The 27,236-nt window shown below is 35.6% G+C and overlaps 1 protein-coding gene across 1 annotated transcript in view; it reads right to left on the bottom strand.

The window, feature by feature from the left end:
• The window catches only part of Epha6 (EPH receptor A6), an 839,925-nt gene that overhangs the window by 285,941 nt on the left and 526,748 nt on the right, over window positions 1-27,236 (bottom strand). Inside the window, exon 7 of the mRNA XM_050149039.1 lies at window positions 19,662-19,824. Coding sequence (XP_050004996.1) covers window positions 19,662-19,824 — 163 coding nt within the window. The remainder of the gene's footprint in view (window positions 1-19,661; window positions 19,825-27,236) is intronic.

The raw sequence follows: 27,236 nt of genomic DNA, 5'->3' as shown, positions 1-27,236 counted from the left end.
AGAGAGAGAGAGAGAGAGAGAGAGAGAGAGAGATCTCTAAGGTCTGCAGATGTGGTTTCCTCATGGAGTACTTGTGTAATATGTATGGGTAACTGGGTTTATTCCCAAACTCTGCAAAGAAAAGAGAAGGCTTCGTGTGTATGTGTGTGTGTGTGTGTATGTGTGCGTGTGCATGCGCACACAGATATGTTAGTAAATAACACTTTAATACTGAAATAAAGAAGAAAATATCCTCAATATATTCTTTTTTTAAGACATGTAATAGAAACCGGTATTTTGCTTTATTTATTAGTTTTCCCTATAGAAATTAATATTCTTCTAGATAGAACAGTGATTTTAGAAACATTCAGTATTGGCTATGATGGTAAATAGAAAGATAGCCTATATAAAACCCTGTGATTAATTTAATTTTTCAATAACTAGAATTGATTTTGAACACAAATAACTCTGCTATTCTATTGCTACCAGAAAAAAAAAACCCTGAGTTTCATCAACTTGATCAAAACTGAAATCATTTTCTTTGGCAGACAAAAAGCAATTGATCATAGTTCTTAGCAACATGAGGAGCTATTTCTGTTTTGCACGGCTTGCCCATAGCTAAACCCCGGAAGCTTGTTTCAGAGTGACACAGCTCATCAAATTTTTTTTTCTGTGGGATCATATTCCTCAAATTCTTATTGATGACTCAGAAAACCTGCTTTGACAGATTTCCTGGTCATTGTGATCTTTCCTCATGATATCCTGTTGTATGAGACACTGAGCTTTCAGTGTACTGTATATCTAATTGTGTATATCTAAAAGCGGAATCCTAAGGACAATCTTTGCTTTGCCTGCAGTCTATTTCAGAGGAGATTCAGGAGGTTTTATCTTCACTGTTGTACAAATATTGGTTAGGCATCTTTTTTTTTTGATAAAAGAAATTCAATTTCTCTTCACCTTAGTTGTAATAATTGACATCATTTATTGAAATAAAAATAAAATGCTGCACATTTAAAGTCCTCCAAAAGATTATCTTTCATGCTGGGCTGAGTGATATGCTCAGGTACTCCCAGCACCAGGGATGTAGAGGAAGGAAGATTGAACGATTGAAGATACACTCACTTTAGTATTGTTAACATCCTCTATGGTAGCTATTAAATCCTATGTCTTACAGGAAAGAACTATTAGAAATGAATGAGGTAGAAAATTAGGTCTTTTTGGAGATCAGAAGAAAACCCGTGAGTCCCCTGGATCTACAGTTACAGGTGATTGTGAGCTGCCCAACACAAATGATGGGACCTGAACTCAGGTCCTTTGCAAGAACAGCAAGCACTCTCTAGTCCCAGTGACAGTTTAAATCTTACTGCATATGTGCTGAGGATTTGGCAAAAGGGCTGAGGAAGGACAAGTGTAGAGGGCTTGTAAGCACTCGGAGAACACATTCTACATTCTCATCTTAACTCATGTGCTGGGGACACATGCATTTGCCTCACTGTTATGTTTTCAACATGTGTATTTTACTGCTAATTAAAACATTTCTGAGTTTTCTAGAAGCAGATAATAGATGTTCAAAGAATATGAAAAACAGTAGATTTCAATTCATCCTGGTAATAAATTTCTAGAGACATATTTGTTAATTCAAAAAAAAGAAAAGAAAATGAGGTCTTAGTGGCAATACATAGATTGATAGAAAAGGGTTAATTTAAGATATAAGAGCTAACTAGAAATATGCCTGAGCCATTGGCCAAACAGTGTTATAATTAATAGAGTTTCTGATTTGGGTCTGGATGACCAGGAAACAAAAGCACAGTCTCTATCAACACATGGGCAAGTATAGGTGGGTGGTTTTATTTACCTTAATGGGAGCCCACCTATCACCCAGTTCCCAAATAAATACACGGAGACTTATTCTTACTTATGAATAGCCAACCTTAGCTTGGCTTATTTCTAGCAAATTTTTCTTAAATTATTCTGTCTATCTTTTGCTGCTAAGATTTTACCTTTCTCTATTTTATATACCTTTCTTTTTTTCTTTCTCCGTGGCTGGGTGGCTGACCCCTGGCATCCTTCTCTCCTCATTTTCTTGCTCTCCTCTCTCTTTTTCTTTTCTCTCCAATCTAGAATTCTCCTCCAGTTTATTCTCTCTGCCTGGCAGCCCCACCTCCTGCCTAGCTATTGGCCAGTCAGCTCTTTGTTAAGCCAATCAGGTGTTTTAGACAGGCAATGTATCAGGACTTCACAGAGTTAAACAAGTGCAGCATAAAAGAATGCAGCACACCTTTGTATTATTAAACAAATATTCCACAGCATAAACCAAATGTAACACATCTTCAACTAATATTCCACAACAGGTAACCTGGACTGTGTGGATCAAGAAGAATGTTGGTGACTTTGTTTCTGAGAGTTTTGCAGTGTTTCTATTTCATCAGGGTGTGATTCTTTCCAAGCCCTTTGCTTAGACTAGCTAACGGTATGTTTGTTACTTGAACCAAAGGGTAATCTAAGATTATTCCAACGTTCTTATAATTAATTAGAAACCATTTAGAATCAATATGCAATATGAGTTTTTCTACTAACTTCCTTGATACCATTTTTTTTCTTTTGAAATCTTTATTCATGATATGTCTTGAGCAATTTCTTTTCTCCTTTCATTCTCATTATGGAAAAAGTCTCACTTGACTGCTGACATTTTGCCTTGGCTCTCTTCAAGGCTATAGACAGAAAACGCCTCTGAAATAAACCAATGAAATTTCTGCATTTCTTGAAAAACTGCCTGCAGCCATATTCCCGAATGTTGCTTATCTTGTCCCTGTAGAATCTGTGCTTCATATGTGCAGGAGGACATTGCTATTCTCTCATGCCAGCAAGAACCTAGGTCAAGATGATGCACACATTGTGACCTTAGTTACAGGTCTCAGAGTGAGACCATGGTACTTTGTGCGTAATAGGTTCCTGATATTTATTTCTAGGTCTAATTTATTTTTTATTATTTTAATTATTAATAATTATTAGACTTATTGTACTTTGTGTACCTAGGTGTGGGCCTGAATGTATGTATATACACCGTGTACATGTAGGTAACATGGAGGGTAGAATAGTATGTCAGAATCTCTGGAATGAGAGTTACAAGTGAATGTTAGTTTTACAGTGTGGGTCCTGGGATCCGAACTTGGGTCTTCTAGAAGAGCAAGTGTTTTAAACTATTGAACAATCTCTCTAGCTCCAATTTTTAATTATTAACATTTAGTACATGTGTTTTAAAGTACCCTAAATGTTCCTGGCAGAAGATAATTGCAATTTACTAAATAAACTTTACTGTTTAATTATGTTTTCTGAGCAAGCATTCCAGTACAACTCAAGGATGACTCAAGATTCTCAGACAGCATGTAAAGAAAGTTGGCCTTTCTTTACATAGGGGAAAGATCCAGCCTTTCCCTGGGAAGCAAATCTGCTTGCATTTATTACTTCCTTTATCCTCACAGATTGTTAATAATGACTTCAATTAGTAATGTATACAGGTTTAGGAATATTCTATCACACAGTTTTTTATTAAATAATCTAGTGGTTAAGAAAAGTGTAATGGAGGGTAGTTCTAGCTCTCTCTGCATACATGAGAACTCCCAAACTCCATTTTCTTATCATCCTGACTAATTCATATATGGAGGTTTCTTTTCCTTTCTTCTTTTCTTTTCCCTGCATTTGGAGGCCAGAGACAAAGCTTCAAAGGGTTTTCTGTACTAGTTTTCTTTTGAAGGCTAAAGAAAAGCTATTTCTCTATAATAAAACCAAATATAATAAAATAAAACAAAAACTAACACATTGGATTTGAACAAAACAAATGGACAGAAGGAAAATAGCCCAAGAGAACAACACACAAGAATCAAAACCCACTCATTTATGCACTGATGAATCGCACAAAAACACCACACTTAAAGTCACAATATGTATGTAATAAACCTGGTACAGACCCATACAGGGGTTGTGCATGCTCCTCCTTCTCTGTTAGCTAGAAGGCCTCATTTTCTCGGTTTCCTCTACTTATTCTGTTTCTTATACTCTACCTCTTCTTTCTTAAGGCTCCCTGAGCCCTAGTGTGTGTGTGTGGGGGGGTGGTTGATGGAGATATTGTATTTTGGAGTAATATTACAATCTCTCACTCTCTTCATAATGTCTGGATGTGGGTCTCTGTATTTCTTCCCATCAATTGCAGGAACAATCTTCTCTGATGATGGCTGAGCAAGGCTCTTATCTATGGGTATAGATAGCAGAATAGCAGAATATAATTTGTGATCATCTTTTTATGGCTACTTTTAAAAAAAAAAAGAACAGTAGTATCTGGTTTTACTCTTGGTCCCTGGACTACATAGACTGAGATTCTTGGTTACCCAAGCAATGTCGGTTATGGGTTCAAATTATGGAATGGGTCTTAAGTCAAAGCTGACATTTGTTGGTTATTCACACAAGCCTTGTGCCACCATTGCCCTAGCAAACTCACAGGCAGGAAATCATTGTATATCAAAGGTTTTGTGGCTGGGTTAGTGTTTATGTTCTCCTTTTGTATGTTTCTCTTTATGTTTATGCAGAGTACATTCCTATACCAAAGATGTTAAAATGTGCAGGTCTTTATAGAAGAATATATTTTAGGAAGCTTCTACTGCATTGAGCCTTCATACTATCTTTCAAATGACCCTCAATTTTAACTGTCATTCCACATTTCCTCCATATCTCCTTCCCCCACAACCTGATTCTCCATTCTAGCTACCCATCCATCAGTAACAATCTATTCTGTTTCTCTTCCTATGGATGTTGACCTGTTCTCTAGCCTCTTAATCTATACCTAACTTCTATGGTTCTATGGATTGTAGCTTGGTCATCATTATCCAAACAGCTAATATCCACATTTAAGAAAATAGACACAATATTTGTCTTTCTGGGTCTGGGTTACCTCACTTGGGATGATATTTTTTTCTAGTTCATTTCTCTGCCAGTTTCATGATTTTTCCAATCCAGGTTTTGCTGTTCTGATCCCTCAGTTAACAAGTACAGCTTATCAGAAGCATCTGATACTCCCCTCTGGAGCTTCCTAGTTATAATCCACCTGGAAATGCTTCTTATCTCTTTGCGTATAAATATCCCTGGGCTCTGGAAATTTCTAGACGCCATTTATGAGTGCAAAGTTGAAACAGTCCATCAAGCTCTTATGCATATAATCTATTCATTCCCTGATTGAGTTGACAGGTGGATAAACAGAAGTGTTTAGCTTTGTTTTCACAGTTGGATTTTTTTTCTTATGAAAGCTCACTGGGTTGATATTACTTGCCCTGTCTCAAGGGCAGGATAAAATTCTGATTTTATCTGATTATCATTAGATAGATTGATGATCATATATATTTACATATAAATAAAGTATATTTATTTGAAATACATAAATATGTTTATATAATATATTATAAGCTTTAAAATATTGCTGAAATTAAGTCAGAAACAATTTTAAAGATACAAAGCTCTTTTAAAAAAATCACCATATGTGCTACATTGGGCATCTTTACTGCACGAACTTGTTTAATACAGTTAAGAATCTACTATCCCTACGGGCATTTAAGTAGAATGAGTGAGAAAAAAATGACAAAAAGACAGCTAGGTGGTTATAAAAACCGCAGTTTCTAAGATGGATAAATACAAATAGTGAGAAGTGGGTCCCTAATGGATCGGAGTTAGCTGCTAATGGTTTAGAAGGATTCAGAGAGCACTGAGAATCGCAATAAAGAACATGACAGTAAGGACAAAATATGCTGAAGGTAATTAAGTAACCCATGTCTTCTGGGTGCATTGCCATTCGGTATTCTGGTTGTCTGCCAGGCGACAGACTAATTTGGTAAAAAATGGAGCTGAGTTCTTTTTGGTCATTATGTAATGTTAAAAAATGTGATTTCCTGAAAGTTCAAATATCCTCTGAACTGCCTGTCTAACATTTGTAAAAGGAAAATCCTTCAAACAAGCTACTGTGTCCAAAAAGGAACAGCACAGCTAATACCTCTTGATCAACTACAATTTTCAACATATGGCTAGCTGTGCTGTTCTTTCATTTGCTCTTCCCTGTTTAAGGAAATCAACTAGATGGCTGTGGAATTTTTAAATTGCAGTAAGTCATTCTGCTCCTTTCAAGACTTGACTGTTTCCCCTGGAAGTTTGAGTATTGCAAAGTCAACCTTCATCTTCAAATGGGAATGGTATTCAAGTCATTCTGAGGTAGTGAGGCTTGAGTGTGATCCTGAACCAATTTGGATCCCACATCTTTCGAATGGTGTATATGGAGAGAAAGAAGCATGTTGAGCTAGAAATCTAGTTCTATCTGACTATGTGTTGTTCTCTGCCTAGTTATAGTGCAGCATAAAGGCCCTCAGCAGATGCCAAGCAGAAGTAGACAATAAACTTTGCCTCTAGAAATTCGAGCCATTTAAAAATTCTACTATTTATAGACTACAAGTTCTGAGTATTGTATAGAGCAATGTAAAACTGCCTGGTATATAGGTGTTCATTCCAACTTGAAGGGGATTTCACAATGAGTGCCCAAAGGAAGATCTCTTGCCAGAATTATATTCATCTTCACTTTATATTTCTCTTTCCTCTTTTATGAAGATGAGTATAAGGTGATTCACAGCTCACAATAGTCCTACACAATTATCATACATTCAATGAAGGGATCTGTCTCAGACGAGGGACAATTTTTATGAGTACAATAACAAATGCTTTTAGTATAGCTATTAATAGCATCCATACTTCTAAACACACCACACATATCAGCTTATATCATCTTCACAGCACTCACCTGAGAAAGAGGTAGTGCTATGTATAGAGGCAGTGGGTTGGCATGAGAAGCCAATCTGGGATACACAGTGAGTTCCAGAGGGAGAGCTAAACTGGGTCACAGATCACTGAAGCTGCCCGTGGTTATATGCATAGACATGACTGAACCAAATCCTAGGTACAAATAGTCTAGTTTGATGTTTTAAAACTGTGCTATGTGAAACAAAAATAGCCCAACCCTTAAATAATCTGCTTATCATATGCTTTAGCTTCTTTTCTCGTTGTGATAAAATACTTAGACTAAACCAACTCAATGGAGAAAGGGTTTGCTTTGCTTAGTTCACAGTTTCAAAGTAGAGAGCATCATGGTGGGTAGGTCATGATGGGAGGGGTTTGAAATAATGTCAGGCCAAAGAAAAAAAGCCATGATGCATACATGTTTGGCTCTTTTTCTCCACTATTATACAGACCAGGATTCCTACCTAGGAGTGATTGGGTCCACAGTTAAGATGTATCCTCCCATATTAATTAATCTAAATCAAGGTAATAACCAAAGGATACATCTAACTTATAATACAGTTGATTCTACATCCTGTCAATCTGACAACAGTATCACACCATAGATGTAATAGGAACAGTGGCTCTGGTTCATTAAATTATAATATTGACATAGGTGTGGTATATTCTCCTTGGTAGATTACTTCCTATGCTTGCAGAACCCGAGACTTTTAGAACTTGAAGTATGGAGCCTCATTAGTTGAATGTTTCAGAGTACCTAAACTCAAAACATTTTGGTAATTCCATTAATTTTAATATCTCAGCCATAAAATTTAAACAAAATCTAACATCCAAACAGTTGTGATGGCTACTGAAAAGAAGCACCAAATGGAAAAATGTAGAAAGTGATTTGACTACTCTTCTATTGGTGTCTACAAACAAAAAGATACAGAAGATTGTTTTTTTTTTTTTAATACAATGTTGTTGTTAGAATGGGGTTTTAGAGGTAGAAACAGTAATTAATCAACGTTTGCTGTTAGCTAACCATTGAGTCTTAGATATTCTACGAAAGCATCAATGCTGACAAGAACACTATAAATTAGGTAGAATTCTCAATCCCATTTTCCATGTGTGGATGCTAAGGCATAAAACAACACAACCAACTCTGGTATTTAAAGGGTCTAGCATCAAAATTTAAACAATGGGAATTTAAATCCAAGTACAAAATATATATTTTAATAAGTATGTATAAAACCTCCCTCTAGTTCTCCTGTTTATGGATCTGTTTATCTGTGAAATATCTACCAAAGAGCAGCGTATGGATCTGTTGTTACTATGAAAATTTGCCTTGTCTCTTTCTGGGTTTCTGTTTATTTTATGTCTTCTTTATGAAGCAAGTTTCTCCATGAGGTTTTCACAAGATGCCTCTCTTACAGTAGCTCTGATGACTATAGTGACAGTGGACACTTAACGATCAAAAGGTATGTGCTGGGCCGCAGAGTACTGTTCACATGCAGAAAGTAAGCACTCCTTATATGGGTTCTCAACTTTGCTTTTTTCTCAGAAGACCTTTCACTAATTATCTCAGGTCACATTCACTGTGAACCGGCATAGGAGCCTTGCATTTGATATGGTTATAGGGAACTGGAGGTAAGGGGGAGTATGGGGAGCAGAAAGGAATCAATCTTACAGTGAATCTGCCATGTGGAAGCAACAAAAGCCATAGCAAACGTCAGGAGGTTCTGGAGCTGAGGCGTCTCTTCACAACTGTACTTCACTGAAGTAATGGTGTCTTTGTAACTTATATTTAGCGGTCTTGGATTCTCTCTGTTCTGGGGTTATGGAACTCACACGATCCTGTGGTATGCAGCTTCTTTTGGCTGTCGGAAATGCTTGACGAGTTCTCATGAAGGCTCCCAACAGCAGAGAGTAAGTATTTGGCTACTTGGATTTAGAGGGGGACCCTCTACAGCATTCCATAGTTCTTAATCACCTGAAACATTTTTTATTATTTATTCAGTGTATTTCTCTGCCCTTGAGAATGCAAGCTCCAGAAAAACAAGATTCTTGACATTTTTTCTGTGATAGCTCCATCATGTAAAGAATACTTGAATATGAAGTGTAATCTAAAGAAAACAGAGTCTGGTGGGTGACTCTACAACACATGAGTAAGTACTAGCTTTTAACAATGAAACAAAAGATTAAACTGGTTAAATTGACACTTTATGTCCCAATTGCTAAAAAGCAAGCAAGCAAGTAAACAAACAAAAAACTTGGAATGTTTGGTGCCTCATCCAGAGTCATCTGGTACAGATCTTAAATTGCTTTGCTGTAATTTCCCATTTTTAAAGCAAAGGAATTTATCACAGCACATTTTCAAATATTTGATTAAAATGAAACTAAAGTCTACAAAGTTTAGTCTTCATGAGCAAAGAGACTATGCCTTATGCTCTCTAATCCATGGAATGTTTCATTCTGTCTTCACCAGTTACAATACAGAGCCACGTAACTTAGCTCAAGGAAAGCCAGTGACGTGTTGTGTGATATTAGTGTCTACCTTTGCTTTGCTAACACGTCTCCATTTCCTCTCTTCCATCTAGATTCATGAAGTCTCCGAGATAACTTAATTTCTAAGATTCCTGCAACTGAACACTTTCGTGGCAGGTTTGACATAAGGTGCCTTTGCTCTACTTTTCTCAGGAGGCTTTGGTGAGAAGGCCATAATTCAGTGTGCCTTGAAATTCCAGAGACCAATATGAACTGTCAAGCAGAGATATGCAGGCTTGAATGCTGGTGGAGAGCAAGCATGAGTTAGAATTTAAATTGATAATTCCCAAGGTTCAGGCACTTTCAGTATGTGAATTCTGAAAGCTAAAATTGTCTCTAGGGAAGTGGAAAGTGATGGCAGCTATTGGATGACAGTAAAATGATATTTGGAAAGGTTTATTTTTAGTGTGGATAAAATGAGGGTAAAGAAATAATTATATGTGTTAACTTTGGTTCTAGATCATATACTTATGGGAAGCTTGCCCTGGAGAACTTGCCTATCTTCAAACTACAGATGGGTGGAAAAGAAATGGTAAACTAGGAGATTTTAGCCTCAATAGTAAGATAAAGCACAGCATTGACCATTTCTTGTGTTTCTTGTAGGGACCCATAAATCACCTTAACCACTACTAAGCTCAGATTGTACTTACTCATAAGGTTGTTACAGCAAGTTACCAGAATCAGAAGGGCATATTAAAAGGGAGTGCTGACTCCTAAATTAGGTTTGTGGCTACTGTTTGGGTAGAGCTTGTCTCCTTTAAACTCATGCTGACATTTAATTCTCATTATGAGATATAAAGAAACGGGATCAGATGGGACCTTTAAAGGGATGAGGGCTTTGCTAATAATTCATTCATATAATCAATCACATCGTCAATTTCAAGGTCAAGTTTTACTTAGCTTGAGGTCTTCTTTAGGATATATCTTCCTTTCTAAGCCTCCCAAGGCATGAGTGTTTGCATTTCTTTCTCTCTGCTCCTTTTCCTTTGTTCTATGCTTTGTAATATATTTAATTCTCTGACTTTATCAATGGAATTTGTGAAAACAGGGAACAAGTTCATCCATTTGATCTTTGATATTTCAGTACCTACCTCACTTATTTAGGCTGGCTACCTTTTGATCTGTTTTAATTGCATCAAGAGGTGAAATAATATATAGACCAAGTAAATATGCTACCTAATATAACTTTTTTTTTGTCCGATGTCCTTTACTTTGGGGCCTCATTCTATTAAATTTAAGAATAAAATATATCAAATTTTCAGGTTTTTAACTTTCCAGGATAATTTACAGAGTGGTATTTAGAGTACTCCCTATTTTATTCTTTTATCCCAGTATGAAAATAGAAAGTACGATGAGGACAAAATAGATGTATTCTATACGTTCTAGCTTACTGAGTAATATTATAGCATTTCACAATTATTTACTGTGCTGAAATGGTTAAAATTCATTTAAGGTGATTCCTGGTTATGTATTCAGCCAATAGAAGATACAGAAATAACTATAGTGCAAGACAAGTTTTAAATGGGTACTCAGTTTTCCAAAAACATAGGAGAGTAAGCAATTCATTTTGCTCCATATCAGCTGTTTCCATTCTGGAAGCAAGGTGGGCATTCTTTGCTACTAGCCTTACGTTATAGTGCAGTAATGTGTTCACAGATACACAGTGAATTTGTGCACATGCAGCTAAATCCTTTACATGGCTTTTGTGATTTTGCCAAATGAGATCATATAAATTACACTGAAATGCCTTGGAAAAGTAAAGTGTAGCAAACATTTAGGATGCTTCTTAATTCTTCCCACATGCCTCTGTGGAGTTCTTCCTTGTTTATTTTCAAAAATTTGCCATTCAGTATTGTATCGTCATAGCCAGACAAACGTAAAATTTGAACTCTTTGCTTTGGGTTGATATATTTTAAAAAATGAATTAAAAATAGATTGTATTAAATAACTTTACTTCTGAGTAGTGCTAAGAATGTTTAGAGTGTTTAAACTTTAGCTTACCCTTAAATTTTGACATGAGTATGATAATTAACACATATATTTTAAATAACATATATCTAACCTATCCAAAATATGATAATCATGTCATTCAACTGAGATTTTACAGTTCTAAGAAATGATGAACTATTATGTGGGTTAAACTCAACATGGGGGAAACGCTAAAAGAAACCCAAACTGTCTTGTCTTTGTAGTCTGTTCACGTGGGCCACAAGAGATGTGTCGCTTAAGAGCAGGGAAGTCCCCTCATGCCGTCAAACACTGTCCCATAACTGCCATTGTCAACATTCTCCTCCCTTCCCTTTCTGTAGTCTACTGGTAATCATGCCTCTGTGGAGGTGACGGCTAATTACAATTCAGATGTATGGCAGTCGTAGCTCTGTGATGGCTTCCCTGTGGTCATTATGAGAAATTAGCATTTTATCATTTTGCCTTTGATGTTTTTGTAACAATTAAGCTGTAGAATTAAAAAAGACACTTCAAAACACATAACCGAAAAAGCAGACTCTTATACTCTGAAGAATGGTTTCAGATCTTCAAATATTATACCCAGAATATGCTTTTTCCATTAAATTTGGAGAAATTGGTCATTTCTTCAGAAGATTTTTGTTCCCATGAAAAATACAATGGTTTATGATCAAATAAACTTTGACAGAAAAATTTAGACAATTTATATGATGGCTGGTGGAGAAAAATTCATCTCAAATCAAGTCAAATTAAAGTCAGATGTAGTGGATGACATGAAGGGTTGTGTTCGTGAGTCCCTAACACGACTGCCAGGCGAGTTTCCTGAAGCTCCCTATCATTGGCCTCCTCTTTAGATATGTAGACAAGTGACAAATAACATTGCATATTAAAAGCACGTATGGAGAATGATGAAATGTATGTAACTTGAAATAACCCTATAAAGTGCTCTTTGAGTATTTACTGGGTAATACTAGTTCTTTTTTCACTCACACAATGACTTCTTTGCAGATTCTTGAAAAGCAGCACAAGAGGAATAAAAATGAAAACAGAAAATATAGAAATGTTGATAAGAGAGTCTGTATATCAGTCACAAATGAACACTTCCCAAGGCCCTAATATACATCATAGAGAATACAGAGTTGATATTGTGCTGTTTAATTGAAATTGGTGGAGAACATGTGCACGTGTGTACACACACACACACACACACACACACACACACACACACACACAAAATAAAGAAGCGGAAGAAATGACCCCCTGCCTCCATGTACAGAAAACTACTTTTAGTCCAACTGTGATGGCTACTACATGAATTAGGGTTTTACATAAATACATATATATTTCTATCTATCTTCTCTATTAGTAGATTCACATGTTTGCTACTTTGCTTTTATGTATTAATCAGATTCTAACACTGTACTTGAAATTATGTGGTTCACAACTTCTAAGTATCTGTTAATTGTTAATGATTTCCTTTCCAGCCCATTTATTTATTCATTTATTTTTTGGCATTTTATTTGCATTTTAATAAATAAAGCTTGTCTGAAGATCTGAGAATAAAACAGACCCACTAGTCAGCCTTACAGACCAGGTAGTGGTAATACACACCTTTAATCCCAGTAGTTACACTAGTTTGCCATAGAAAGTGGACTGTGCATGCCTTTAATCCTAGTGGTGAGCATCTTTAATCCCGGACATAGAGAGGCTGATTAGATGGGAGGAGACAGCTCTCAGTCATAGTCTCATTCTGAGATTGCTGGAGGTAACGATCCACATATCGGACTGAGGTAGAGGTAGAGGTAAGATAGCTGCTTTGCTCTTCTGGTTTTCAGGTTGAACCCCAATTTCTGTGTCTGAGTTTCTTTTAATCTTGCTTTATGTAACTTCTCTGAGTTTTAACTGCTTTGGGAACAAAATTTGGACAGGGAAAAGGTGAAGTATTATGACCTGAATGTCCCTTTTTCTCCTTAAACTTTGATGGTAAATCCTAATCCCAAAGGTGAAGACATTAGGAGGTGACTAGGTAGTAAGACTCATCATGATGGGATTAGTGCCTCCTTCGATAGGTCAGGTCCAGAGGGAGAGAGAAATCAAAGGGGTCCAAGAAAGATTCCCCACCCTGCTCTTCTATCCTGTGATAATACAGCAAGACAACAATATTCTGTGAAGTGCAATGTGGGTCCCCACCTGATATGCCATCTGATGTTTATAATCACTAATATTTTTCATATTAAGATAGTCAGTCTATCTCATGGTACATAAGCATACACAAATACAGAAAACTGAATGAAAATACCTCATAACTCTTTGAACTTCATGCTTGATGATTTATAAATATTATAATCTCCTAAACATCTGTGTTTACATTCAAATTTGTTTGCCTAACGAGGAATATAATCATTTAAGGGAGGTAAAGAAAAAGAGCAAATAAAAACAAATTATGTTGAAAATGTAAAGGAATAATAGAAGTGAAAAAAATATGCTGACTGAACAAGGAAAAAAAAACACATGTCTGTCTTGGTTTTAAGCATTGGCATAAAGGGCTTGATGAGAACCTGCTCATTCTACCACTTGCTCTCTATAGAAAATAAGTGAACTGGTCTACATTTTTCAGGTTTTAAGCCATATAACTGGCAAGATAATAACATCCTTTACACAGGCTATAAACATGTTATTATCTAGAAAAAAGGAAAGCGCTTGAAAAATAATTAGAACTCAGTGAATAGTATAGTGTGTAGTTTCAGTGGCAGACACTATACTAGACTTCAGTCTCAACATCCTAAATAAGTCAGGAAGTTTCTTTATCACCTAGCTAAAAAGAGACATTCTACCTTTTGTGAACATTCTTGTTATCAAGAACCTTCATTACTTCATAGGACAGACTAGTTTGTATTCTGAAAACCCAATGCTAGGAAAGTCTTTCCCATTGACTTTTGTCTTTACGTAGTTATAGCTGCCAACTCAGAAAGTACCCTATTGATTGGAGATTATTCCAAATTAATATTTTATACCCTGGAATTTGTCCTCTTCTGAGTAGACTCATAAATATGAAATATACCCTCCAGTTGATTAATTAACTTCTTTATTGTTCCACCAGGGTCAGTTGGTCTTCTTTCTGCTTCATGCTCCACCATTAATAATCATTCCAGGTTTCTGGCTGCTGTTAATAATGATGTAGCTAATTTCATTCTAGGCAACTGAAGCAGTACAATTGTGTTTGAACTAGCAGACTGGATCGAATGGAATAGAGGTTTCAAAAATAAATTTAATCCCTCAAAACAAAAGAGATAGTTTCTTGCTCATCAAGACTATGTCAAGAAATAGGGAAGCTATTCAGTTTAAGTCTGAAGTTCATAATGTAATAGTTTTCTGAATGTTTCAGTTGGAAGTATTGGAAGAATCTGAGATATGATGACATTATCAAAACTTTGTGTTTGAAGTGTTTAAGCAATCTTACTTTCACAGAGTTCACATTAAGAAAGAGAAATAAAGAGATGATGTCCACCGAGATTTGATTTGAAGGGAGAGTACTACTTGTTGAGACATTCATATTTTATTTAATAATATATGACTACTTAATAACCAATGATTTAGGAATTGATTTGAAAAAAAATGGAGTATAGAAACATAAGTTGTTCTAGCACATGAAGAATGCATTAGGAAAGAAAGAACTAAAGGCAATCTTGGATCTTCTCATTTAGGATCCCTCTCATCAGCACCTTGTTCAAATGAACCAATTGATTCTAATCAGATCTCAATAAACTAGCTAATTTCTACAGATGTTTTCAAAATACTTAGTGATTAAGTCCATTCATTCAGATATATATTCCATTTTTGGTATAAATGTTTAAGAGAAAATTTAAAACACATTACTGTGATTTAGCAATTCATGTCTTAGTTTGTTAATGCTGTTCGTGATGGTTTTTCTGTGTTTATTTCTTGATATATAAAACCAGTCAGTCGTTGAGAATCAATTACTATACATCTAAAATTGCTGACAGATGTGGTTTTTGTGATGCAAACTGTGTACATAGTCTACAGGTGAAACCTAAATTTACACAATGTAAAAATGCAAGCTATAACCGATGCTTGCAGGGAAACATATTTTATTGGCTTTCTCAGGTCACCTGGATAATAACCAGGTGAAGAAAAGAATTAAATGGCCAATCATTACATTAGAGCCCCAATTTTCTAATAATGTGGAGGTTTAACTATAGATTCTGCTCCCACTGGATAGCTTGAACATTATTTCTAGAGAGCAAAAAATTCAATATAAATATAATCTATTTTATTTTGCGTTTAAATATACAATTATATCTTATGCATTTAAAATTATGTGAATGTGAAATTAATATAGACAGTGATTTAAATAAAATAAGTGTTTGATTTCATAATCTTTAAAAATATTTGTTCCTTTTAAAATGTGTATAATTTTAACAAATTATTATCTTACAAGATATGAAATATATTAAAGCAGTGTTAAAGATATAGAAAATGTTGATGATATAATTTTTATTTTAATTTTCATCCATTCAAAATTCTGACTAAAAGGATATAAATAATAAGCTTGAGGCAATTAACATTTTCTGAAAATTCATTCATCTCAGTCATAACAAAGTGTACTTGACCAGCTAGTGGTATATAGCTTGTTGTTGATATTTTGGAGTATTATATCAATTTATTTCAATTTGAAAAAAGTTATTAGCATCTATACTGTTTCTGGGTGCCTTTTAAGTCCACACAAAATATTCTATATTCTTATTTTCTTACAATTATTGTTTAAAATGTTCTAATTTTGTTTACTTTATTCTAATAAAGTAGAAAAAGATCAAACATGATACTTAAAAGTCCAGCATAAAATTGGCAACAATATGTAAATATTGCTTGGTTCAGTGCTTAGCATTAAATGTAAAAAGAAATAATGTGGTACTCTGCAAGCAACTGAGCAGATACATACTTATAAATCAATATCTATTATTAATCTACCAAAAATATATAACTCCATATATATATGCAATAATGTTATTCTATAGAGGAGAAAAGAAAGCTATCAATCTAGTTAATGTAAGTTGTTTTTATAGTCTAGCAATCATAATTAATAATCTTTACATCTGTTATCTATTTTCTGCCAGCTAATTCTAATGACGCAATAATAAATGAATGAATGAATGAACGAACGAACGAACGAATGAATGAATGAATGAATGAAAAAGTAAGTAAGTAAAGGCACTGACTCTGACGTTTAGGAGATATTACTATAACTATGCTTTGGATATCACCATCATTTAGAGTACAGTAGATATTAATGGTTAAGAACAGCATTATAGACTGGCAGTAGTGGCAGAGAACTTTAGTCCCAGCACTTGGGAGGCAGAGGCAGGTGGTTATCTGGGAGTTCGAGGTCAGCCTGGTCTAGAAGATCTATTTCCAGGACAGGCTCCAAAACTACAGAGAAACCCAGTCTCGAAGAAAAAAAGAAAAAGAACATCATTATAATTTTGAAAAAGAATTAATTTATTCTTTATTGTATTGTTTTGTTAGAGAATAAACAATAGTTTACTGAACAAGTAAAGTAGATATAGCAGAAGAGAACAGAAGAGTAAACTTTTCTACTTACTTTAAAAAATTTGAAGTAGGCCATCAGTTGAGAGAGAGCCTAATCCACACAGCCCCTACCCATTCTCTATGAGTGTATTATAAAGTTAGTTAATTAAATGGAAGACCCAAGGGAGTACTTAGTAATAAAACTAACATCATAATACCTCATATACTACTTGAGAAACAAAAGCCATAAAAATTTACATGTGAGCTAGGAGAAAATGAAGAGGAAAAGACAGATGCTATCAACTGGGGTGCATATCATCATATTAGAGAATTATGGCAAACCTGCCCCCATCCTACTAAGACATTATTAAATGGAATTCTCTTCTGGGTATAAAAAATATGCTTTAAAATGCAATTTAGAGCTGGTCTAATAAAAATGAGCCTTTATATGCTTTTTCCTTTTGCTGTAATTGACTTAGGAATCATTACATATTTCTGAACACAGATTTATACAAACATATTTTTCAGATTCTTCACAGATACTTTATCTTTCCAAGGGTCTTATCAAAGTCATTTCCATACTGAAAACCGAGTGTTCACTGTCTTCTAAAGCTACTGTTAGCCAGTTCTAGGGCTTTCATCCATTACCTCCACTCTCTAGCATACAATTATGGATGCAGCTAATTATGTTTCTAAAAAGAGGCATAGTGCTGTTAGAATTAAAGGAAATAATTTGTGCAAATTGCTCAGTGTAGAATTGTGCACATGCCTGGAGTTAGGCTGGTCCCATTCAAGATTTCCAGTGTATCTTTAATGGCTTCAGGGGATGTACTCTTTCTTTATATGACCAAATGCAAACTCCAGCACAGAATAAAACATATTTTAAAGCCAGGCAATGGTGGCACACGTCTTTAATTCCAACACTCAGGAGTCAGAGGCAGGCGGATCTCTGTGAGTTCGAGGCCAGCCTTGTCTATAAGAGTGAGTTCCAGGACAGGCTCCAAAGCTACACAGAGAAACCCTATCTTGGAAGCCCCCCCCAAAAAAAATTAAGAGAAAGATAAAATTAATCAATAAAAATTAAAAGTAAACCCAGGATGTGGGTGTTTAATATTGTGATAGTCCTTAAAGTGATTAAGAAGACATTTTATCAATAACCAAATATAGTTATGCAATGAAATCAATATCAACTTCTCCAAAAATGTGTTCCTGACACATTCTGTTGACCATTTTTCTCTAACCACTTGTCATGTGTAGCCTAAGTAATAAAGCAAAGGCCACTGTCTTTTGTGTGCTGAAGGTTTTCTTTGTATTTATATTTATTTGTTATTTTATTTTGTTTTATTTTATTTTTGAGACAGGGTTTTTCAGTAGTTATGGAGCCAGTCCTGGAACTCGCTCTGTAGACCAGGCTGGCTAACACACAGAGATCCACCTGCCTCTGCCATTTAAGTGCTGGGATTAAAGGTGTGCATCACTACCTTCTCACAGCATCTATATTTATAAGTATCTATATTGACCAAAATTTACTGCAAAGCTTAGAAAAGTTAACAACTAGTGAGTTCTCTTTATTTCATAATAGAAATAATTCATCTACTTTTTCAAAGCACATATGTGAGTATTGGATTGTTAAGTTACAAATGTACTCTCAGGAAAATTCACCAAGGGAAATATAGTTAGAATAAATTTAGAATCTAGTCACATGAGAAAATGAGGTCTGATGTAAAAATTGTACTCGATATCAATTCTAAAATTTTTCTAAGATATGGAAGAAAGGCTCTTCATTAACTGACAGTTGCATACTCAATCATAAAAATTGTAATATTTACTCTGCCCAACAACAATATATAGAACATCTAGAGCACCCATGCTCTGTGTGAGGCTCCAAGGATACAACTCAAATTGTAGAGCTGTGGCCATTTATATTCTCATAGATTACCAGTTATATATCTGGGAAGAAAATGTAAATTTGAATTAAAAATAATGGATTGGTGGCATGTACAGTCACAGGGTGCCAATGAGGTATAAATGTCTCTGATTCTGAACAAAGGGGTCAAGAAGGCTTCCAGGGCTGGGAGGGTGAAGCAGGATTATTTCTGAAAACGGCAGTCATTATAGAACAGGAAAAGAACTGGGTGCTGAGACCTCAGGCAAAGCTTCAACAGTGGCTGCAGTGACTAGACATGGTTGTAATGTTGGGTCCTTTCTAGCACCCTACAAAGATTAAACAGTTATGGAGCTCTGTATTCACTAGCATGTCTGGGTTTAGAATGAAGAAGAGCTTCACCCCCTTCACTCAGTTTTTGGTTTTCCATGTGCTGAGCCCGTGGAAATGATACAAGTTTATCATAAAGTCTATGCATCTATATTTAATCTTGTACACCTTGGTGGAATAGGTTTCCTGACCACTGTTTTTATCGATCTGGGACAACAAGCCAAATGTGCATATTTTGAACTGATTGCTGAGACCATTCTTTTGAGGCCTGATCTCTTCCCGGTTTTCATTAGTGCTGTACTATTATGCCAGTACTGGCAAACAATGAGACTCACACCATCCATTCAGATGCTGTGTAATAGCATGTGTGATACATTTTGTATAAAGGGACATAGTTGTGACCCATGATTGAGAGCAAGACATTTCAGGAGGTATTTACTGATTAGCATCAAAGCAGTAACTCAAATGAGTACATGAGTATTTATATGAACTGAATCCTGTTTGGAAAGGGTTTTAAAAATTGGGAAACCTGGTTTTGAATTGTCAGGTCAACTGGAATAGTCCTAAATTACCATCTTACTTTATATCCTTTAGTGAAACTTACTTTCATCTCCTGTTTCAAATTCAAACTTCTGACTGTAGCCACTGTATCCTGCCGCAGTCCTCACTCGGATATGAAATATGTACTTGGTGGATGGCTTGAGACCTGTGATGATGACACTGGGGGCCTTGGACCTCGTGGAGGAATAGGTGAGCTGCTCATGCTCCTAGGGACAGAAAAAAAGGAGAGAGGAAATGAGGTGGTGTGACCCTGCCGTTTCCTAGAGACAATCCCCAGTATAACTGAGGAATGAGGCTCTGAATATCATAAATACTGATCTGAAAGAAATGTAAGCATGTATTTCCATAATTTAGCGCTTAGCTGATCAGTGTGATATATTGATATGTCTCTGATTTAGAAATTTATCGATAGGATGGTTACTTGTATTTAACTACACTTGGACCACTGGTGACTTAGACTTCACCTGTGACTTGGGGAATAATAGTGGTCTGACATCATTTTCACACAGAATAGCAGATTTTTTTTTGTCAAAATGGACAAACTGGATTAGACACATTAGCATTAGTGGCGGGAATCATGAATCTACTACACAGCACTCCACCCACAGGTAGTGAGTGCCAAACGCCAGGGCTTTCTATCTGTGGGTGAGAAAAAAAAAAAAAAAAACAGGTTTGAGACTTTTAGGAAGAATCTTCCTAAATTCCTAAATACTTGCATGGATCCATAACTCTGATTCCTTAGAATTTTATCATTAATGTATGAAATTCAATAAATAAAATGATGTATTTCCCTTGAGATACCAGAGTTCACTTTCAGATATGTGCAAGCTACATTGTGATGGTGAGATGGGCTTCAAAATGTGTCCATAGAATATCAATGACAACAGAAAGTAGTGAGAACATACAGTCCCTGTGAAATCGTGGACAGGTCTGGAGCGAGGCTTGGTTCAGTTGCCTGGTATTCGTATTCAACTAATTTACTTCACTTAGGTGAAATGGGCTAACTTTGGTACTCTGAATGACCAGGTGGTCCCAAGACCTTCAAGTGTCCTTTCTTGCTCTTTAAGAACATAACCATTGTTTTCCCGGTCTTTGTAGGGATTTTTCTACACCACTACCTGGTGGTGGGGGAAGAACTAAGCCCTTATTGCTTGGGGTTTATAAATCTTTCCTCTAAGAACTTAAATTTTAATAAGACATTCAAAAGTTTGTCTATTCTGAAATTCTGCAGTCTGAAGTGATCTTCAAGCAAACTCATCAGGTGCTAAAATTATATCACATGTGGACAATTCCACGCATGAGCTTTTAGTGTATGCCAAAGTCAGCATACTGGCACACTAGAAATATTGTATAAAATTGCCTTCAGGCCATACATATAAGAAGTTTAAATGAATTTGTGGCTTAGAATTTGTTACCACCCACAAGATATCTAATGTATATACAAATACCTCCATGTTGAAAAAAGTTCCAGATATGAATTGCCCAGGAATATTAGATAAGGGGTAGCCAATCTATATTTGTACAAACAACATTTCTCAATGCGTGGATCAACATAGTTCAACAGGTCCCAAAATAAATTCTGTTTTTTATAAGTCTAACAGCAAAAATTCCGAGGAAGGCAGGTGTCTTCTAGGGTGTCTAATTGAATGACTCATTTGATGCTAAATCAAATCTGTATTATCAGGACCTCATTTTTAGTTGTCCTAGAAACTATTTTTAAGAGACTTTGTAGACTAAGAAAAGATTATAAAAATCTACACATCTACACATGCAGAGGATGTATCAAAGTTCCGTTTACTTGAGGGTGATGACTTAAGATTTAGAACTATGAGAATGATTTTCTTTATGTTGCTTTGGAGAGAAAAGCTCTTAACAGAGACTTATTAATAAACTTTATGGCTTTATTTTTCAGGACTTTATATACTATATGGTAGTTCAGTGTCTGGATAAAGTAATCAAATTTTCCATCTCTATCTCAAATAATAAAAATTAATTGCAAAATGTCTAAACTATGGCAATATTGCAAATAACAAAACACAGAAATTGGGACCACATACCACACGCACATACACACATATATGCAGTTTTGAAACTAGGAAGTAAGTAGAAATTTATGCATCCAGCAGAGGAGCCAAGGAAACAAAACCAAGTTTATAAATATTGATGGTGATAATCATTTGCTGTAAATTGAAAGCAGGAGTCCGCTGATGTCAAGGCATTTGTAATCAGGGCTTAAGAAGTCCATAGCATAGAGGAATAGAAATGTGCTTGCCACCATATTGTCTCAAGTAGAAACTTGCCAACCATTTAGATTTTTCCAATCTTATGCACAAGAGGAAAGTATTCCACCTTTGATATAATTTCCTACTATAGGTAAGTTTTATTGTGTCTTGAATGCTGCCTTACCACATGAATTGAGGACTACAGGAGGAACTGTAAGGCAATGAAAAGGAATTTAGACTTCTCCCCCGAGACAGATGGTATGGAATGGAAAGTTTACTCTTTTAAATGCAGTCTAACAATTACACAGTCTTTGTCGTTTCACCAAAGCATAGCTAAACAGTAATTTCCTACTTAGTAAGTTACAGAGTCAAGGATGCCTACTGCAGGCGGCTTTTAGGATTTTTTTTCTTTTCTCTCTGATTTGCACAAAATGTTTGCAGTTATATCCCTGGAATAAAAATCGTCAGGAAGTGTGTTTAAATGTAGCCACCTCACTGCCAGCTGCTTGTCAGTTGCCCTTTCTGGTCCCTTGCCACTTATTAGCTTCTAGCGGAATAGAACTCACGAATTGGACTCTTCTTTGTGGCTCCTTTAGACTCGTAGGAAACCCAGTTAGCATTCATCCTCTACAAGCATAGGACATTGTTATGTCAGAACATTGGCTAATTGCTCTTTTGCTGGCATATGAATTCCAAGTCTAAACAGCTGTCATGAGGTAGAGAACATACCTTTGCAAGGGACTATTATATCCCTTGCTCATCCTGGCAGGACGACCTGTGAATATGTTTGATTGCAGCATTTGCATGTGCTTTTCTGGAGTAGCACCATGGTTGTGAATCATAGGATTGCTGGTTGTGTGACAAGAATGTTGTTAACTCTGTAAGAAATCAATTTCACTGTTCCTAAATTTATACTTTGCCATCTTTATTCTGTAGCAAAATTTCATGATCATTACTTTTTTAAGGTATGATTGTTATTTGGTACTTTTTTTCTTTTTTGAAGACAGATTTTGGTCTCATAAGATATCCTAATTATAGCTCCCCCTCCCCCTATTCCCCCTAGTTCTTCTCAAATTTCTTCCTACATAGCTCACCCTGTTTCTCTTTCTCATTAGAAAGCAAACAGAATTCTAAGGTATAATAATAAAAGAAATTATAATAAGATAAAATAAAAAACAACACATCAGAAATGAATAAATCAAACAAATAGAGGGAAAACAGACAAGGAAAAGGCAAAGGAAACAAATATGGATGCAGAATCCCACTTGCTTAGAAATCTCATAAAAACATTAAAGTGAAAATCATAAAACACATGGAAAGGACCTGTTAGGGTAAAAAGAGAGAAGAAAAAGTACAAATTAAATAAACAATAAGATAAAATTTAAAACTGTGTGTGTAAATCCCTGTCAGGGCATTGTGAGACAAGTAACCTACAAAAATGCCCTTGAGTTCATTTTCTGTTGGGCATCTAGTGTAGAACCCCTAGGGATCCAGGCTGTGTGCATGTCTCTTTGGATGCATGTATATCTATCATGCTCATTTGGAGGATTACTTGTGGCCTCCATTCTCTTTGTCTCTTACACTCTTTCTGCCTCCTCTTCCTCAGGGTTCACTGAGTCCTGAGGTGAGGGATTTGGTGAGAGCATTCCATTTAGGGTTCAGAGTTTGAAGGTCTTTCACTCTCTGTACCATGTTCAGATGTGGGTTTCTGCATTTGTTTTCATCTGTAGCAAGTAAAAGCATCTCTGATTATGGCTTAGTAAGTTACTGACCTATGAGTATAGCAGAATGTTAAATGTTATTAGGAGTCATTTTATTGCTTTTGTTTTGTTTCTGTTTTTCTCCAAACAATAGTATTTGGTTTTATCCCAGGTCTCTGTGATATCTAGTTTCAGGTTCTTAGTCACCCTAGCAATGTCAGGAATGGGTTCCATCACACAGAATGGGCCTTAAGGCAAATAAGAGATTCGTTGGCTATTCACACAATTATCCCAGATAATTCATGTTACTTTTTGCAATTCCCAGAAACTTGAAATGCCCTGTAACTTTGTTTCTCCATCTCAATTTTGCATTCTCTCTTAAATCATTTAATATGCACATTTACTATAAATCCTTATCTTCCTTCCACCTACTTTATGTAACTTAGGTTTTAAGTTTAACTTCTTATCTGTTAGTACATGCTTCATATGCACACGCATATGCACATACATACTTTTTAAAGCCAGTTTTGTATTAAGTACTACGTTAGCTATACTCAATATATAATTTTACTAATTTTTCAAAAGAACATTAAGATACACTTTGTGGCAGATTCAGAATTGTTACTTGTAAACTGTATAGGTACAGAATTTATACGGTCTATACCTAAGAATTCATCTCCCTTGGTGGCAATGGCATCGCACCCTGACCTCTGGTCAGTAAGCAGGATACTCATTGCCCAAGTCACTGCCAGTCATGCAGTAATGCATGTTGGTTGCAAGTAAAGCAATTTATAGCTTCTACTTGGATGAGCACAGATAATAGCATCAATTCTGGGGGAAATACTCTTAGTAACAATGAATATTAATATTGTGTTATGAGCATCCTTTCACAAATAAAATCTACACATAGTATCTATTACATAGTGAAGAATAAAAGGTCAGAAAAAATAGTATGAATATAATACATTAATAAATGCAAATTAATTTATGATTCTCGAGAGCTTTTAGCAGTTATTTATAATGTCTTCTCATAGGAAGATTCCAGCGTTCAAATTGAACCTTACCAGGTGCTGAGAATAAAGCCTTTATTGGGAATATAGACTTATTGTTATACCAAAACTTCTATTTTTTAAAATAATGAATTTAGCTTTTTCTTTGTAGGTAGCAATGTTTTGTGGTAACTAAAAATCCAGTCTTACTAGAGCCTGACATAGAATGTGACTGAAAACTGTAACTGAATGAAGAGACAGACTCCACTGCTCAGTCACTTTGTCTACATTTCCCGATAGTCAAATGTAACATACCCTAGCTCCATGGAAAGCCAGACGTAGAGCTCTGGGTTAGACCGCTCCAGTTTTGGATTTGATGTTGACTTTGCTCTGCAACAATCCTTAGCAAGACTTTGGTCTTCTACAAGGCATGTGTTTACACCTTCTCAGATGCATTCACTCTGCAGCATGCTTTGAAGTTCTCACATTTGTAGGGTTCTGGGGCACTACAATCCAAGAGGTCAGCACTGACAGAGTGTTCCTCCAGCTGCTTTACTTTCTCTTCAAGTCTTTGGATCTCATCATATTTCTAAATGACATCATCTTTTTGATTTTAAAATTTAGTGTAAAATTTAAGTTAGCTAGATTAGCTAGATGGATAGTTAACTATAATGCTACTGGCTTTTTCTGCAGACTTACAGAAAAGACAGCTGTCAGTATTCGTAGGAACATGATTTTATATGGTGCTGTACAACTGTCAAGACGTTTATACACACTTTTCTTAGCTCTCAACCCAGGTTTCAGAAGCAAGAAAAATAATAATATTCACTTCTTATTTTATTATGGTAAAATTAACCCAAAACTCTCTACCTCAGTTAATGTAGCCATATATGCTACCCTTATTTTCATTTTCTATTAATTTATTGTGTAAAGAATTTGTAGGTAATATTAAGAAGTCACCTCACTTTGCATGAAACGTGAAAAATTCATATTCGTCCTGAGAAAAGAATTTGTTCAAGAGCTCAAAATCCTGCCTTAGATAGTGTGGTAACTAATGAGCATGCAGTCATGGTGACTTAAAACTATAAGGTAGAGATGACAATTTCACTGCTATTCATGCTCCTGCCTTGTTTTTTTTTTCTTGGTAAAGCTCTTGTTTTACTGACTAGAAGAATGAACCCGTAAATTGCTAGACAAATATAATAAAATTGTTGAAATAGGAGCGGCAGGGCTGCGTCCCCGGCACCCGGCCGCCCGCATGGCTAGTTTATACCCAGAAATAATTACACGGAAACTGTATTCTTTCAAACACTGCCTGGCCTGGCTAGGTCCAGTTTCTTATTGGCTAGCTCTTACATATTGTTCTAACCCATTTCTAATATTCTGTGTAGCCCATGAGCTGGCTTACCAGGGAGGATCTTAACCTGCGTCTGTCTGGAGTGGGAGCATCATGGCTACTCCTCTACTAAGCTTCTTTTTCCCAGTATTCTCTTCTGTCTACTCCGCCTACCTAATTTTCTGTCCTATGAGGGCCGAGGCAGTTTCTTTATTATTACAAGACCCACCTCCATCAGAAAATTAAAAGTGATGGTTTTGCATGGTTTCGTTTGCCATCAACCCTAAGTCTCTTCTATGTCTGTATTCTTCTGTTTGTCTGTCTGTCTTCTTATCTCTCACACACATATACAACATGACTTTTTTTTTTCAGACAAATGAAGAATCATATGTTCTAGTGACATAAAGTTTGAAATAATAAAAATTTGAAAGAATATTATTGCATGAATTGGTACCTACATATCAGAAAAAAATTACATTCTTACTCAAAAGAGAAAGATACCCCTCATGGTTCCAAATCGAGAAGGCATTAATATTAGTTTTAAACTGTGTTCAATGATTACTTTCCAAAGGAGAGTTACACGAGGACTCCAGTCACTTTATTTAGTGGACCGTTTCAAAAAGAGCACCACCTGAGGACTGGAGGGACTCATCAACCCTGCCTGAAAGATGCCTTATGATTTCCTATCATGTCTTTGATGCTGTTGTCTTTCTCTAGTTAAAATAAATTCTCAAATATAAATTCTAAACATATTAAGACATCTCATACAGCTTGGCTTTTCAGTCTCTTCTTGGATTTAATTAGAATGCCAAAAACTCTGGTAAAACTATTGACTCTGAGTGTATTCCATCTCTAAGCTTTTTATAGCACAGAGCCAAATGAGCAGAGTGAAGTAGAAGTCTGAATGTGTAGCTGCTCTGTCAAATGGAAATCATCACAAAGAAGTAGATGCTATAAAAGATCATTTATGTTCTTGTGTCAGTTGCCTTGATTAGACCTACGTGTTAATCTATTCATCTTTTAAAGTTCTCTGAAGAGAAAGAAACTTATTCGACTCAAAACAATCAATATAGTATATAGAAAATGTCCTTCTAAATCACAACTTAGTTATTTGCTGGAATAAGCCCAATAATTTGTGTAGAGGATGGATGACAATTCTGCTGATATTGAGCTATAGGAAACTATCATTCATTCTTACTGAGAAAGAGTCAACTTGGAAAACTTTAGAATTAGTTAATATATGTTTATTTAGGTAGCTAAAATACAATTTTTAGTATACATAGGCAGTAGCAAATAAAAAAATCATTTATCAAAACAGGATCCCCAAATAGTTAACTATATGGCAAAAATAAAAAAAAAATATTTTAAAAT

The sequence above is a fragment of the Alexandromys fortis genome, unplaced genomic scaffold, assembly GCF_014885135.2.
Source record: "Alexandromys fortis isolate MF-2015 unplaced genomic scaffold, M_Fortis_MF-2015_v1.1 scaffold_4, whole genome shotgun sequence".
Taxonomy (NCBI): domain Eukaryota; kingdom Metazoa; phylum Chordata; class Mammalia; order Rodentia; family Cricetidae; genus Alexandromys; species Alexandromys fortis.
The sequence above is the reverse complement of the archived record's forward strand: the minus strand, read 5'-3'. Positions and strand labels throughout refer to the sequence as shown.